This window comes from Siniperca chuatsi, linkage group LG5 (assembly GCF_020085105.1).
Source record: "Siniperca chuatsi isolate FFG_IHB_CAS linkage group LG5, ASM2008510v1, whole genome shotgun sequence".
Taxonomy (NCBI): Eukaryota; Metazoa; Chordata; class Actinopteri; order Centrarchiformes; family Sinipercidae; genus Siniperca; species Siniperca chuatsi.
In genome coordinates this window covers 6,603,182-6,619,168 of record NC_058046.1, presented here as the reverse complement: position 1 = coordinate 6,619,168, position 15,987 = coordinate 6,603,182, and the positions used below count along the sequence as shown (strand labels likewise).

At 37.9% G+C, this 15,987-nt stretch overlaps 1 protein-coding gene across 4 annotated transcripts in view; it reads left to right on the top strand.

Annotated features, from left to right (window-relative positions):
* sh3glb2a (SH3-domain GRB2-like endophilin B2a) overlaps nucleotides 1-15,010 on the top strand; it is a 28,223-nt gene extending 13,213 nt beyond the window's left edge. For 2 of the 4 annotated variants that reach the window (XM_044196458.1, XM_044196460.1), the window contains 9 exons: nucleotides 431-564; nucleotides 1,723-1,815; nucleotides 1,950-1,961; nucleotides 3,855-3,917; nucleotides 5,272-5,295; nucleotides 5,916-6,005; nucleotides 8,604-8,704; nucleotides 10,499-10,700; nucleotides 12,076-15,010. In XM_044196458.1, coding sequence (XP_044052393.1) covers nucleotides 431-564; nucleotides 1,723-1,815; nucleotides 1,950-1,961; nucleotides 3,855-3,917; nucleotides 5,272-5,295; nucleotides 5,916-6,005; nucleotides 8,604-8,704; nucleotides 10,499-10,700; nucleotides 12,076-12,183 — 827 coding nt within the window. In that variant the 3' untranslated portion in view covers nucleotides 12,184-15,010. The remainder of the gene's footprint in view (nucleotides 1-430; nucleotides 565-1,722; nucleotides 1,816-1,949; nucleotides 1,962-3,854; nucleotides 3,918-5,271; nucleotides 5,296-5,915; nucleotides 6,006-8,603; nucleotides 8,705-10,498; nucleotides 10,701-12,075) is intronic. The other 2 variants (XM_044196459.1, XM_044196461.1) reach the window with 1 other exon arrangement.
* The last annotated feature ends 977 nt before the right edge of the window (nucleotides 15,011-15,987 follow it).

Below are 15,987 nucleotides of genomic sequence, written 5' to 3'. Positions count from 1 at the left end.
TGTTTTGTCTCCACCACACCAGTGCCAAATAATTGATATAAGCACAAATGTTTTCTTTGTTGTTATGCATTTGTAGTACAAAATTGTGCATGATCGAACGCATGCGGAGGTAAAACTAATGCTCCAAATTTTACCTCTGAATCTGTAATATGCAGTAATAAGAGCACATGTATTTTCATTTTTGCAGATTTTTTTCTGTAAATAGAGTCTAGAAATGTATCAAAATTTCAAGTGCAACACAAAGTAGTTGTGGCACATGGTGTTGTGTCATTTGATGGACTTCAGATGCGTCGTACAGACAGAAGAAGGAGTCATGGTACGGAGTATCTACAACTATACTGTTCCATCAGAAGACAGGTTAAGGCCTGGAAAGACTGTGGATTTTGAAATGAAGACTTTGTGGTGAATGGATCTAATCTGCTTCTTGCAGGGAGTACATTGATTGAGGTGGGGGAATGTGAGAGAAGATTAGGAGCAGCAGAGAGGGAGTTCCTCCAGACGTCAGCCATCAGCTTTCTTACCCCCCTCAGGAACTTTCTGGAAGGAGACTGGAAGACCATTTCAGTGAGTCTGAAACACCATATCCACACTACCACCAGTAGAAAGGCCATTCACTATAGTCATTCTACTGGTTCAATATAGAGAAAGATTGTTGCATTCTAGTAGAACACATAAAAAGCTGCCCATCATGGATTTTGAACAAAGATATACCAAATACCATCAGTGTTGTCCATGAGCGTGCTCAAAGAGCAACGTTCATGTTTTTGGTGAACGGTGAACGGAACATATCAGTTTGCAACTAATGAATGCACTGTGTTTTACGGCACCCGGCAATGACGGTGTTTTGAGTCGCAGAATCTGATTGGTCACAGATTTTTGAAACGACACATTGAGCTGAAGCATCCGACCAGTCTTGGGAAATAACTGCGAGTGAATGATGATCACAAGAAATCATTAACAAAGGGTAAGATGAGCCAACAGCCGCAAAGTTCCCCCACCCAAGTCAAACTCACAGCATTTTGAAAAGGAAAAAAAACAGAAGAAATGAACGTGAACTAGTTAATTTTTTGGTACTGAATTTAGTTCAAAATTCAAAATTATGAACTATGAATGTGAACTAGTTCATTTTAATCTGTGCGAACTGAACTTTGAGCTAGCTCTTGTGAAGTGTGAACTTGCACAACACTGGATACCATGTGGAACCTACAAGCTTGGGCTGCTTGTGTTTTCTCCCACAAGTTTCTTATGCTTGTGATTGTTGATAGTGAAGACAACAGTAAACACTGATTGTACAGCAGTAGTCTCCGATTCTGTAAAGGCAAAATAGACAGTTACCTGGAGGTAACTCCAGTTATATTATAAATGGAAGTATAAATCCAGCTTTCGAGGTTTAAAAGATGTGGTTATAAAACATAACCTACAATATGTTAAAATACTGAATTTCACAGTTCACAGCCCACAAAAACCTTCAATAATGGGAAGTCAAGCCCTGTAAAATGGGAACTTCACCACCAGAGGACAGCACTGTTGCTTTTCTCTTGTATGACACTATCTTATACACGTTTGTGGAAGCCTATGGCCGCTTGTCCACGGCCCGGTATAGCTGCTTTAATCGAGCCATGCCAATCCGTGAATTGCGCCGTGCCAGCATAGCTTGAATGATTGCGGTTGCTCACAGCTCAGCTCAACTGCTCCCTTATTGTGTCATTGTGTGTACTTCAGAAAGAACGCCGTCTTTTGGAGAATCTTCGCCTCGACCTGGATGCCTGTAAAACACGTCTGAAGAAGGCCAAGGTGGCTGAGGCTAAGGCTGCGGTGAGTGCTTTTGTGCCTCCCAACCCACAGTCCCATCCCCACACTCATTCCCATAATCATTCTATTGTAATAAAACATTTGGTGGTGCTAGCATTAACCATGACTAACTGCCTGTGTATTCATAACCTTTGCAGTGCGAGGGTGAAGTGAGTATTAAAGACATTTTTTCAGTTTGATGCATACGTTGGGTTGTTTTTCCTGTCTCACTTGCTTTCAGTTAATTTTGTGTCCCATTCTGTTATTGGTGGCAAGAAACTATTAATCACTGGCTAAAAAAAAGCTAAGCAATGGACTGAAAAAACTACTTTGTTCTTTGCAGGGAAAGATTGAAACTATTAAAAAGTATGATGGGAAATTAACATCAGTCATTAGCCAACAATTAACAATTCATTTTATGGTAGCAGTCATGAGAACAAGTCACTAGGGGTCTTGACTCTTGCATCACAATGTCTCGGCAAAAAAAAATGTGACTTTATATAAATATTATAAATTCTGTATGGATGAACTCTCTGCTGAAGGGATCTGTGCTGTGTTATTTGCTCAGATCTCTGTGTTCAAATCAGTCCATTTCTATTTGTTTGCCTTAAAAAGGCAAATGTCTATTGAACACTGACTTCATGCCAATATTTGTTACAAGAACTGAACTACTGAAAAGATTTACTTTCTTTTTCCTGAATGGAGATTAAAGTACAATATCAGTATTAGAGATTTGGATTATAAATGAGCAATTCACTAACAGTCTCTATGACTGTGCTCCATCACCTAGAATGGCATGCATGGTATTATCTAAATATTTATAAAATTTACCTGTAATAGAAATATGTTTTCTGAACCGTCTTCTAGATTGCGTGAGAGTGACACAAGCCGCAAACAGAAGGCCCACACAAAACCAATACAGAACTGATATACCCCTACTGTTCTCAATTAAACTTTAATTAATTTAACTTATCTTTTATTATATAAGATAATAAAATACTCTGGAATCACAGGTTTCCTTCCTCTGCAACTACTGCCACCATTGTTAATGACAAGCATTACACAAATCACAAAGACAATGGAGATGATCATATTTAATTACATTGGAAGTTTTCAGTGTGCAGCCTCGTTCTGATTAATGCTCATGAACATGACAAGCCCGAAGATTTTATACTCAAGTCATAAGCCTGAAATAGAAGGTCCTAATTGATAATGTTCCTTCCCCATTTAACTATGATCTAGGAATAATTGTGCCTTCCAACTTCATCTGCTTTTCTTGAAGCTTGCTTTTTTATAAAATAAAAAAAAGTCTGACTTTTATCAGAACTTTTGTTTTTAGTATGATGATGACAGTCAGACTTTTGCAACTTGTATGCATGTTAGCATGCGCATGATAAACTACTGCTGACTAGCCTGACAGCTTGTAACATCAATGACTGTCCTATTTGAAGTGGATTAGTCAGGTCTATGAATTAGAGGGGTTACTCACTAGTTTCAGTGGTGCTGGAGAGGATTTTTACATAGTTGTATTGCATCGCCTCTCTGCACATTTCTTTGCACAAAAGTGTGCCCGCAGGTATTAACTGCAAACCACCTCTCCAATCTTTGCAATTGGCAGGGGCACATATCTGCCCTTTTTTAATTAAGAATAGCTTGAAAAACTTGTATTTACCAATTTTAAATTAAAGAGGCAAAGAAAATTAAACTTAAGGACAGTTTTTTCAGACTTTTTGTCTGTAGGACAAATTTTTATTAGAGGTGAACCACATGACTGACATAAATTTGATTTGAATAAATGTTATACATTAATATTATATTGATGTATTAATATATTGGAAAAACTGAATTATCAGCCACTGATTCTAATGCACAGATTGACAATTTCAGTTACCTGTGCTGTCTTGTAACTCTAAGATCTTAAGATCTTCATCAGTCAGTTCTGCTGTGCTTTCTGATTGTTTTGTCTGCATTTCTTGATGCATAGTGTGTTCTGAAGTATCGTTGCCATGTATACAATGAGTACACAATAGTATAAATGTTAAATAACCTTAATGTTTCTATAGATGGCTCCAGATTTTCAGGAGACCAGACCCCGCAACTATGTGCTTTCTGCCAGTGCCTCTGCGGTAAGGAGACAATTCTGCTTGACTAGACAAAACTGGACAATGTACAATCATCCCTAAAAAATAATGTAACCTTGTCAGGTTCCATGTATGCATAGTTCAATCAGAAACAGAGGGCTTTTTAAACTCAAGTTCCTATACTGAGGTCATTGGCTATGAAAGGCCTCCAGGAGATTGATTACATTTTCTGTTAACCATACCTTCTTTTAAACTTGTTTTGTCTGCACAGCAAAATAAAAAACAATAATGTTGTATTTGCTACTGAAAAATTACACATTAAAGAGTAACTTAACACCAGTTTCAGCCAGCCAGTTTCAATTCTGTTTCAACTCTGAGCGTCACTGATGGGTGTGGTTGGGTATGGTCAGAGGGTGTGCTTTGTTGCACCTGTAACCACACCCAACAATGTTGTCACAGGGTTCTGTAGGACACCTATACATTACTGCAGCATGGTGAGAAGGTAAACGTCTGGAGGTCAGCAAAAACAAGATTTCTTAGCGAGTGTTGAGTTACTCTTTAAATGGTCCTAAAACAGACAAAAATAGAAAAATAAACAAATGTATTGTATTGTGGACATACAGTGTCCATTAGATTAAAATACTGCAAGCAAAGGACAATGCAGGAAATTTGCCATAGTTAATAATAATAATAATACATTTTATTTGTATAGCATCTTTCATACAGGAAATGCAGCTCAAAGTGCTTTACAACAAAGAAATTACTTGCACCGAGTGCTTGACATGGAAAAAAGTCACAGAATGAACATAAAAACAGGGATGGAATGCCATAATTAATGTAAATTAATAATAGTTGAGACATGAGTATAGCATTTAGCCTTCCCTTGTGCTTTGTAATGTATGTATTATGAATGTATTCTTATATCTGTTTTTAACACTCTACAGGACTTTGAACTAGTATGGGGGGATACTGTCTGAACACTGGCTTAATTTTCAAATTTACTAAAGGCTACAGCTGCGGACTTCAATTTAGAAAAGCACACCACAAAAAGGAATCCATCCCTAGAAACTCAAATGGTCAAAATTAAATGACAACACCAACATTAGCCAGCATAAATTCTTCCTCAAGCCCAAAACACATGAGCATTTCAATGTGAACCATGTGAATGGTCTTGATCCAGAACCAAGATTTGCCTACATTTACTCCAGCCTTAACCATCAAAATACATTCTACAAACTTTTAACGTCTACTACTGAAAGGTTGTCTTCCAAGGATTAAACTATAGGCTATATAATTTGGTTAGGTGGTTGTATATCATGCTAGTAAAGGCCTTCAGGTATGTCCTTGTTATAACTTGTATTTCTCACTTCTTCTTTTGTTGTATGCTTTGGCCCCTCAGCTCTGGAGTGAGGAAGTGGAAAAAGTAAGTAATACAATGTTGTGGTTATGAACTTTGTCCTACTGCCTGCCTTAATACCTTAGTATGCTTCAAATGAACTAGGTACCATGTCTTGTCAGACCACGTCTAACAGCAAAAGTGCTTATACCTGTTTCAATTGGCCACATTTGAAGTCAATTCCCGAAACAATGAATTACAATAGGGACGACACACATACCGTCACTAAGGGGGTTTCAGAAATTGTTAGACAATCTGACAAGCATGTCTTCTGAAGCATACTGAGGCCCTGATTTCCACTCTATGGATCCATAACTCCTAACGTATCAGGTTTCACTCCACTGTTCTGCACAAATTGTACACAGTATAGTGTTCAAACAAATCAGTAATACAAAACAACTAAAATCTTCCCTGTGTGTCTTCTGAGGGTTCTGGGGCATGAAAACATTTGAGACTTTCTGACCTATATAACAGTTATAAAAACAATCTGATAGACCTGGTGATTTATTATTATCATCAGCCTCATATTTATTACCAGTCGTTAACTTTAAGCATGTTTCCAGATTCAAGCCTGGACTTTAAATATGGCAAGCATCTCAAGGGAACATGAAGGAAATATGTGACTAATATCCCTCCTATTGTTTCAGGCTGAACATGAGCTCCGAGTGGCCCAAACAGAGTTTGACCGCCAAGCAGAGGTTACTCGGCTACTTTTGGAGGGCATCAGTAGTACACATGTATGTCAGCCACACCCCCTCCATCACTTCTATCAGTATCTCACACATACACACACAAACTCGCACAAAAAGTTCCAAGTTGCATTTGTATTGGCTATATTTATTCACTTTTATCTTTTCTTTCCTTTTTGTAACCTGTGGGTTAAAAAAAAAAAAATCATGTCCTTAAAAGCGCTGAAGTTGTATTAAAAAGTTTGCAGTGATTTCACTATTTCTCTGTAGTTTATATTGTAATTAGGTTTTATTTTAAAATGTAAAATTAAAGAATAGTATTTACATTTTTTGTACTCTAATATTTAGTTGAGGCAGAGTAAATAATTAAGTAATGCAAATTGAATAATGTAAATGCTGTCAGTTACTACTGTACAACAAGGTTAATACACTATACAATTTATATGGTTAATTTTTTTTTTTTTTTAAAATTGAAATAATTGAGGATTCATCAGTATTTATTTTGAATAAAAATGGATGACTAAAACCCAGTGAAACACTCTGTAGACTCATTTTACATTGTCATCTTTGAGCTTGAAACACTGCAATTTTTAGATGTATGAAAAGTTATAATTGATCTGCGGTGTCCTTCAACAAGCACACACCCAAAATAAAATGGTTACTCTTCTTTAACCTGTTTAAGTAATGATCCTGGACACTTTGGAAAGGTAATTCTTTTGTCTTAAGTGATGCTAAACAAAGTCTTCAGATGCACAAATTGGGTAAATTGAGAAAGAAAGCCTCTTTTAAAAAATGTTTAAATACTTTTTTTATTTTGCTGTTATGTTTTGTATGGACTCCTGTTAGAAAATAAGCAACTGTTGTCACAGTGATATTGGGATTATAAAATGCACTACTACTACTTACTTTTTTACAGACATTGTTCAGTGCCCAAAATCTCCTTCTCATCAAGTCATTTTAGTCTATAATTGAGTCCTTAAAATCTTATTTTCTTGAATAAAAGTGAAAAATCTGACAGTGCAGTAAAAATATTCCAACCTATTTTCAGTGCAGTTTCAAGTATTTTATAAAATGAAGTTGTGTTTTTTTCGTAATTCTTGTGCAGCAGCCTCCCTCGTTTCAATCTGCAGGATCTCCTCCTAAATTAATTAATATTTAAAATAAAAACTGGTTGAATACAGTCAATACAGACACTTGTCACTTGTTTTAAGAAAATAAGGTTTTTAGGACGTAATTATATCGAAATGTCTTTGTGAGATTAGGGGTATTGCAGATTAAACTGCCCAACAGTATATAGAATAGCTAGAATTGGCTCCACCTCGGCCAACTACAACAATAATAACTTACACATTAATGCATCAGTAATAATATCCTATATTATATTAAAATAATCCTATAATATAGTATGTATAATACAATACCTTCAAAGAAGCCACTTTTCTGCATAATGAGTACTTTTACTTTTGATAATTTCAGATTATTTTTCACATTGTGGTATTGCTACTTTTACCTAAAGGTCCAGTGTGTAACATTTAGGAGGATCTATTGGCAGAAATGGAATATAATATTTATAAGTATGTTTTCATTAGTGTATATTCACCTAAAAATAAGAATTGTGTTTTCATTACTTTAGAATAAGCCATTTTTATCTACACAGGGAGCGGGTCCCCTTCCACGGAGGCCGCCATGTTTCTATAGTAGCCCAGAACGGACAAACCAAACACTGGCTCAAGATAGGGCCCTTCATGTTTTTTGTGAGTTTCGCGGCCACCGTAGTTTCTCCTACACACTTGGAAGGGGATGGTGATGCGAGCGGTATTCAGATTGTTGCAAACTGCAATTTCAACACTAGATGCCACTAAATCCTACCCACTGGACCTTTTAAGTAAAGGATCTTAGTACTTCTTCATGAAGATGAGCTTAAAAATCTGCCTCTACCCTGGAAATTCAAAAAATTCCTTTAGAACATGAAAAAATATCAACAAGGGCAGCATTGGGAGGGGGCGCAACTGAATAGACCTACAACCAATCAGAGCAACGAAACGTGTGACGTTACGTAGCGCTGAGCGACGGGCGGTGCTTGGTCCGTTTTCAAGCAGGAAAAAATGGTGGCCTGGCCACAAACTCTCATATTACAGCTAAACAGTACACTAAAATGTGTTTCTGAAAACATTTGAAGCGGCAAATAGGCAGTGAAGTAACAGAATCTTGATTCATATTTGATCAGCTCTGCCTACTTTGACAATGTGAGTTTCGTGAGCCTGGTGGACAGACCTGTAGAGTGGACGCAGGTCCAGACCTACAACCAATCAGAGCAGCGAAACATGTTTCAAATAGGAGAGAGCGGGGAGGGAGGGTTTGGTTGGTGATGAAAGCTGCCACCATATATGTCACCTGCCTCCAGATCAGCCAGTAGCAAAATTCAATTGCAATAGCTGGGTTTTAACCTGTACAGGGCAGTTGCTATGCATATTTATAACACAATATGTAGAATTCAAATACGTTGCACTAAAATGTCAAGATTTGGACCTGAATCCATCAACAACACCACTAAATACCTATATACATTGGTTTTCAGCTGAAAAAAGTGGTTTGGGGGTTTAGTTACTCTTTAAGAGGGACTGTTTTGTTGTTGCTTATCTGCAGGTGAACCACTTACGCTGCCTGCATGAGTTTGTGGAGGCCCAGGCAGCTTACTATAAGCAGTGTCATCTCCACATGCAAGAACTACAGAAAGAGCTGGGAAGGTGAGAACCAGATGGGAGATAACATGGGTAGATGGTGTGATTCACACAAGTTTCACTGGGCTTTACAGGGGTAGCCATTCATCTTCATATAGTACGTAGTGAAAATAAGCAGTAAACTCCTCTGTGTAATACTATGTTGTAGGTCTGTAAGTACGCAAGCTATACGCCAACCCTGTCAGTTAAGGATGTTAACGATTACCCACATGTTTGGATAACTGAGCAGTTTGTACCATGAACAACCCAGTCACAGCTCAAGTGCTTTTCTATTCAACTGAAATGACATGGTAAAAGGTGTTGTTTGAGTTCACCCAGGCTGTTGCCTGCAGCTCATCTAACCAGCTCACTGTGGCTGCTGTTTATTTTGACATGCATACCTGCAATATCTTATCTTGCAAATCTGTTCTGCCATTTTTTTCTCAACAAGGAGTTAGAGTGAATAGGCTCATCATGTATATTGATAGCAGCAGTTGTAGGCTACGGCTCTTTTTGTTGATACGAGAATACGTTTTTACGTGTCCTATATGTTTAATCCCATCAAATTTATGTCCTCCAGAAAAGCTTTAAAGTTGCAAAGCAATTAAAATTTTACAATAATCTTTTAATGATGTTTAGAATTTTGTAACAACTGGCAAGACCAAGGAACGGCAATTTTAAATGACGGAATCAGATGCATCAGATTGTTTACTTCAGTTTATTTATGATTCAAGCCTAATTTACTTTGTTTGTGCCCAAAAAATTTGACCATTGCAATTGTATTAAATACGCTTCATCAAGAAAAAACATGCATTTTGTAATTTATTAGCTTTTAATGATCAGTCAGTTCTTGATCATCAACATGCCTGATGATTGACAGGAAAGGAAAAGTTGCCCCTCTAGTTCAGAATCATTTTCACTTCATGTCAGTGTTGATCTAAATCCTAATGTTACATATTGTGAGGAGGCATATATATTGTACAAATATAAATTTTGTTCTACTTAGTTTAATGGCACAGACATTAGAGATACTTGTATTTGATCAAATTTGATTTTTCATCCGGATCAGTCAGGTCCTACGGATGCCTGTCCGGTTTGGTTGTTTTTTGGTTTTGTCAAATCATGACAAATCATTTTCACTGTCTCATGCCCTCAGTTACGATGAGAACGTGTGAGTATGGCTCGTCTTCTTGGGTGCTGACGTGATTTATCTTTCTCTTTGTGTGTATGTTCTGGCCCACACATTTGCTTGCTTTCCAATGCTTCCCTGTAAAAAAAAAAAAAAAAGTTTGGTCCTGTGTGTTCACTTCTGCTGCTCTGCACCATCCAGACAACAAAACAATATAATTTACGTCTTTCCATTAGTTGAGCTGTTCTTTTCGTACTTTACTGTGATTTGGCACAGCTGTTTCAGAGGTATGAGACCAAGGATGTGATTGGCTGAGAGTGTATTTATTAATCACCACACCTCCGATCTATATTCCAACTCTTTTGCACTTTGCACTGCTGCACAACCATGAACCAAAATAGCAGGTGCACTTGGAGACGCACACGCAGTCCGGCCAAGACCTACCATTTTACACTTGTCGTTGTGCTTCTGCGATTAAATTAGGGACCTAAATGCGTTTTCTGGACGGACGGACGGACAGGAGTAGGAACATTTATAAAGTACTATGTCCTTGGAACCAGTTTTGTTATGACAAATCAAGTCTGCAGTAGCATATGTTTCAGTATAGATGTACTGGTATTTTTTTGTGTTATTTTTCTACGTTATATTTTATATGTAGGTTCTGACCATCATATCTTCCTGCTTTCCCTCAGGCTTCCCAATGCCTTTGCACTGAACTCCACTCACTCCATGGCTACTGCTGGCTCGGCATCAGAAGGCATCAGCAGCCCTGTGGAGACAGACACACTGAAGATTGAGGAAGTTCAGGCACCAGCTACAGGAACCCGCAAGGCCAAAGTCCTTTATGATTATGATGCTGCTGACTCCAGTGAGCTCTCTCTTTTAGCTGATGAGGTGAGTTTTCATCATCAACCTGCAGCCTGCGGGTTGAATAATGACTGTTGGCCACTGACCAGAAATCTCTATGTCTAGGTCTAAACAATAGCCTCACTCATGTGGGATTTGCTAAATCAAGCAACGTGTCTACACTTTCTGATGATAGTGAAATCGGTTTTTACTTGAGATGGCTCGCCTCTGCTACAAAACTTTTTTGCTAATTAAGTCAGCAGTCTTCTAGTTCTTGGGAACTTCAGGGACCCTGATATTAAAAGACTCATACATATATAGGGATGGGTGCTGATAGCTGTTCCATTTTGGATCCGGTTCCTGGTTGGCAAAATACCCAGATTTCTTTAAGCTTGGACACTAACGAATCTCTCATCAAATCTTTTATCTCTTCTCACTCTTGTATTTGCAGAGCAATGGAAAACATAAGTTGCAGCTTCTCATTTGTCTTTATCGCTGGTTAAAATGACAAACATCAGCAGATTAGATCAGCCCTCTACAATGAAAAGTTTTGTGTGCTCTGGTTAATGTGCTCTCTGCACCTAGTGTCTGTATTCAGCCAAATATTGTTTGTGAGTGAAAAGATACGTCACTGTAACTTGTAGGAGTGTGTAGTTTTATAGTTCAGCAGGCACCAGCAGAGTGGTGACTCTTCTCTTGAGAAATGATCTAGTTGATCACCTCACGTCAATTTAAGTATCTCCCAATTAAACTTTGATTCATATCACTACAAACATGTTAACCTGATCAACTTCATAGTTTTGAATCAGGAGCTACAGCATTTGAAGTAAGTATCTGGGGAAGTACAGTAGGCTACAAATATGAATTGAATGTGTCAGATACATGTGGGGGGAGAGAGAGAGAGATGTGGAATGACATGCAACAAAGGCCCCAGCCGGAGTCGAACTGGTGACGTTGCAATTGTGTCTTACATCTCTAGGCCACCATGTTGCCCAAGACACTAATTTTAAGGCAGCTTTATGGCAGATCTGGGTTGGTTGCCACATGTCTCTGATGAGGATGGATAAATTCTGTTTCAAGGCTGCTGGTTTCCAGGAGTCAAACCAGCCAAGCTTGAGAATAGCTTTCCTAATAATATATGCTACTGTTAGACATCAATCATCAGAAGTTGCACTGACACTAGTTATTACTGAATATACTGCAGTGTGCTTTTATATCCATGAAATAAATGAAAGATTTGAGCCCTGGTTGTTTTTGCGACACCTGTAGTTACTGGTGGTAACAGCAAGTGTAGTTTAATACTATATAGTCTTGTTATGTAAAATGTATTGTTATTCTGTTTTAAAACCTCTTTTACTCCCGTTTGTTCTAGCTATACATTTTGAATATTGGGCTTAAAAAAATCATGTCCTCTGTGTTGCAGCTCATTACAGTTTACACAGTGCCAGGAATGGACTCTGACTGGCTGATTGGAGAGAGAGGAAACCAGAAAGGAAAAGTGCCTGTCACATACTTGGAGCTTCTCAGCTAAAGAACACACACACACACACACACACACACACGTGCATGTGTGTGAGAGGGTACTACTAAAGCCATGAGGATATTTCATTCACTTAATTCTAATTAATTTCACACTCTTACACTAACCTGTAACCTCCAATAGTACTCCTCCACAGTAAGCATTAGCAAACGTGTTCAGTTAAACACACACACACACACACACACACACTATGTGTGCTTCTCAGAACACACTGAAGTATATTCACATGACGCTGACAGCAGTGATAATGGAGACATTGTTAAAATGAGTACAGGAAAATCCCCACAGGGGATGGTTAACATTCCTTTTTGATTTTCTTTTTTCCCCCCTATTTATTTCCTATTAATGTTGTGCATCCCAAAGGTTCAGGTAGACCTTTCCATTGTTGGATGAAGTTTAGCTGTGACAAACTGTGAACTCTGATGGAAACAAATTCAAGAGTTGTGTTGCCTCTAAAATATGAATTCCACCATGATGTCCAGAAATACTTTGCATATTTCTGTTTAATTCTGTATCAAGGTTAGAAGTGTATGGATGCATGGTCTCTGAGTGAAGAAATGTTTGAGTTTGTCTTCAGAAGGCAGCAGTAGAGATAAAAACATGAAATAACTTTCATTCTCCCGGTTGAATGACTTAATGTCATTCAAGTTCATCTCTGTATGACAGACACTCCTCAATGAAGAAGAAGTGAAAACAAATGTAAGCAGGCAGTGGATCATTGTGACCACATCATGACAAAAGGGTCATTATGTTGTGTTGACATATCAGATTTCCTGTAAGTACCAGGTATGGACAAGGAAAACGATTTATACCACTTTGTGGTTTTTAAAAACCTTATGGTTTTCCCCTTTCTTCCAATACAACACGAACAGAATTGCATTTCTTGTGTGTTGTATTTTTTTTTTTAATCCAGGACACTATGACAAACATGCACACAACTTGCACTATAATAACTATAAAACAGCAAATAAAGTTTTTCATGGATGTTTTATCATCCTTAAAGGTGGGGTAGGCTACATGATTCTGGAAAAATCCAATACCATGACAAAAGGGGCAAAAAAGCTGCTGTACAACCTGAGGTGCATACCTGATATTATTGGATGGATGCAGAGTTCATTCGATGCTTTTGCACTCAGAAATAATAAAGGGAGGACACATTACATCAGATTTTCAGGCTGAAAATCCTGAAAATATATAGAGCGAACAACGACACAGCAAGTAATGTAACTAACGTTAGCCATTTTGTGGGTTAGCTTAGCTAGGTTGTGGGTTAGCAAACTGTTGCTACAGTTGCTGCTGCGAAGCTAACAGCCAGAGAGGACGAGACGGTTTCCCAGAGCCAGCACAGCAGCTCCAGACAGCGATACTCACAACTCTCCTGCTACTATATTATAAAAAGTATGGTCTAGACCTGCTCTATAGGAAAAGTGCATCATCATGTGCATGAGATAATTTCTGTTATGAATTGGCACTATATAAATACAATTAAATTGAATTATAGCAAACATCACAACAACAGCATATCTTGGCAAACTAGAAAGTGAGCTGAATGTCCGTGGGCAAGTCATTTAATGTTACCTGACACACAACATTGCTGGAATAGTGCTGTGTGGCTCGGTCTGAGCCACTTTGTTTCTCATTTACAGAGCCAGGGCTGTGTACATTTTTTCAGAGCACACACAGAACAGACAGCTAGTGGACTGTGAGTAGATATTCGCAGAATTTGACACCTGTGTATTGGATTAGAATCGCATACTCCACCTTTAACTCTTGGGAAGCAGATTAGCCCTAACTGCTAATTGAAATCAATGTAATTCCTGTGTTATTTTAAGTGAAAATAACATTTTGTGGACATTTGGGTGGAACATAACTAGCAACAGTTTTGCTTGATTGAGTCATTGCAGTCACGTTTTGATTAGACTTTCCCATATGGGCTTTTTGCCTCACGCTTTCCACACCACTGTATGTCCCTTTAAACAATATGAACACCTGTGCAACAAATAAACATGACCACGCCCATCCTAACTGCCTTAAGATGATGGGAAGGAACTGCTAAGGCCATTTTCTGCGAAGAGAATGTGCTCTTCACAACAAAATGTCCAGAGACTTAATGTACACCACATATGGCATGCAAGACTGTAACTCCTTCTAATCTTGTGTGTTTGTGTGACTTTGGTTTGCCCTTGAGTGTTTTGAATTTACAACGTTCCTTTGTTGCTGTTTTGTCTGTTAATACTTTAAAGTGTCTTCAGTTTTAGTGCTGCATGTGCTACAGCTAGTAGCTTGTCCTGCTGGACATGTGAGTGTATATACACGAGTATATGATGTAGCTAAATCTGTTTGTTTGAGATCTGGAGCACCAAAATGTTAGCACAAAAACTAATGTGCTTTCTCATCCAGGTTGTGTACATGCGTGCACTCAACTATTTATTTTTTTTTACCAGCCTGGTCTCATGAGTTTTTGTGAAATGAGCACAATGTTTGAAAATGTAAAGATCTGCCATCAGAGAAGTGAAATTAACCCGAAAATCTCAAGCAAATTGTTTTCTTACCTGCAGTCAGTGAGATAGGTGAGAATGGGGTCTAACAATTCTTGTTGGCAGACTAATGTAATCCACATGTATCCTGCACTGCTCACTGCTCTTGTGCTCATTTCACAAATTTTGGGGGTATTTTTCTTTTCAAAAATGTTTTCTTACTTGTGCTGTTGTGATTCTGTTGTACCTCATCTTGTATTATTAGTTTGTCAAAATATATATTGCCTGTTCCTTAACCATGCTGGATGAAATGTATGGGATTTAATAAAAAGTCAGATTTATTTGAATTCATTGACTTTTTCACAGCAACTGTATATACTTCTCATTGGAATCCATCTTAAAAAACACCATGGTCAAAGCGGAAGCCAGTGCATTTGTGTCATAAGGTGCAGTTCCTCTAAATGGCTGCCAAATGCAACTACAAGGCGATAAAAATCTATATTTTTTTTTCCACAAGAACAGCATAGTTTGTATTGCTCAATAATGTGGTGGTGATTTTAGAGTCATTTGATTATTTTCATTATGCTAACGTGTCTCCTCACTTCCCTTACTGGCATCTCTTCGAGTCTTGGCGAGGATGTGAGAGAGATGCGTGGAAGAGACGCAAAGATGGAGGAGCCAAAGTTTCCAAATGAGAAATCCTTGGTTCCATAGCGTTCAACAACTTAATTTACATAGGATGTGCTGCACAGCTGTATCACCTGTCAAACTGACTGCTACAAATGTCCACAGAACTCCTTATTTAAGAACTATTTCAAAACCTTACAGTATCTTTCATAGATATAAAAATCTCTTATAGGCCTATAAAAGTCTTACATATACAAGAGGCCTTTATTCATTTATATATGTAAATTATTATAGCCGATTATTAGTAGTAGTATCAGGCAAGGCAAGTTTATTTGTATGGCACATTTCAACAAGGCAATTCAAAGTGCTTAACATAACACAAAAGCCATCAAGACAAAATGTAAAAGCAACATATGCAATATAAAAAAGACATTTAAATACAATGAAAAATAAATAGAAAATTTATAAAAAAGAGAAGGAATGAAGAATAAGCTACAGATTTAGTTAACACTAATTGCAGGATCACAGTGGCAGGAGGGCCATTAGAACAGCATGAATGTCCTTGTTCAAGTTCCAGTGTCCACCTTAAGCACTGAATCCGCAGCAGTGTGGATCTAGGCATGGCAATGTTTATCAGTCGGTCCACCACTTTGGTTCAGACTGAAATATCTCAGCTGTCAGATGGATTGCC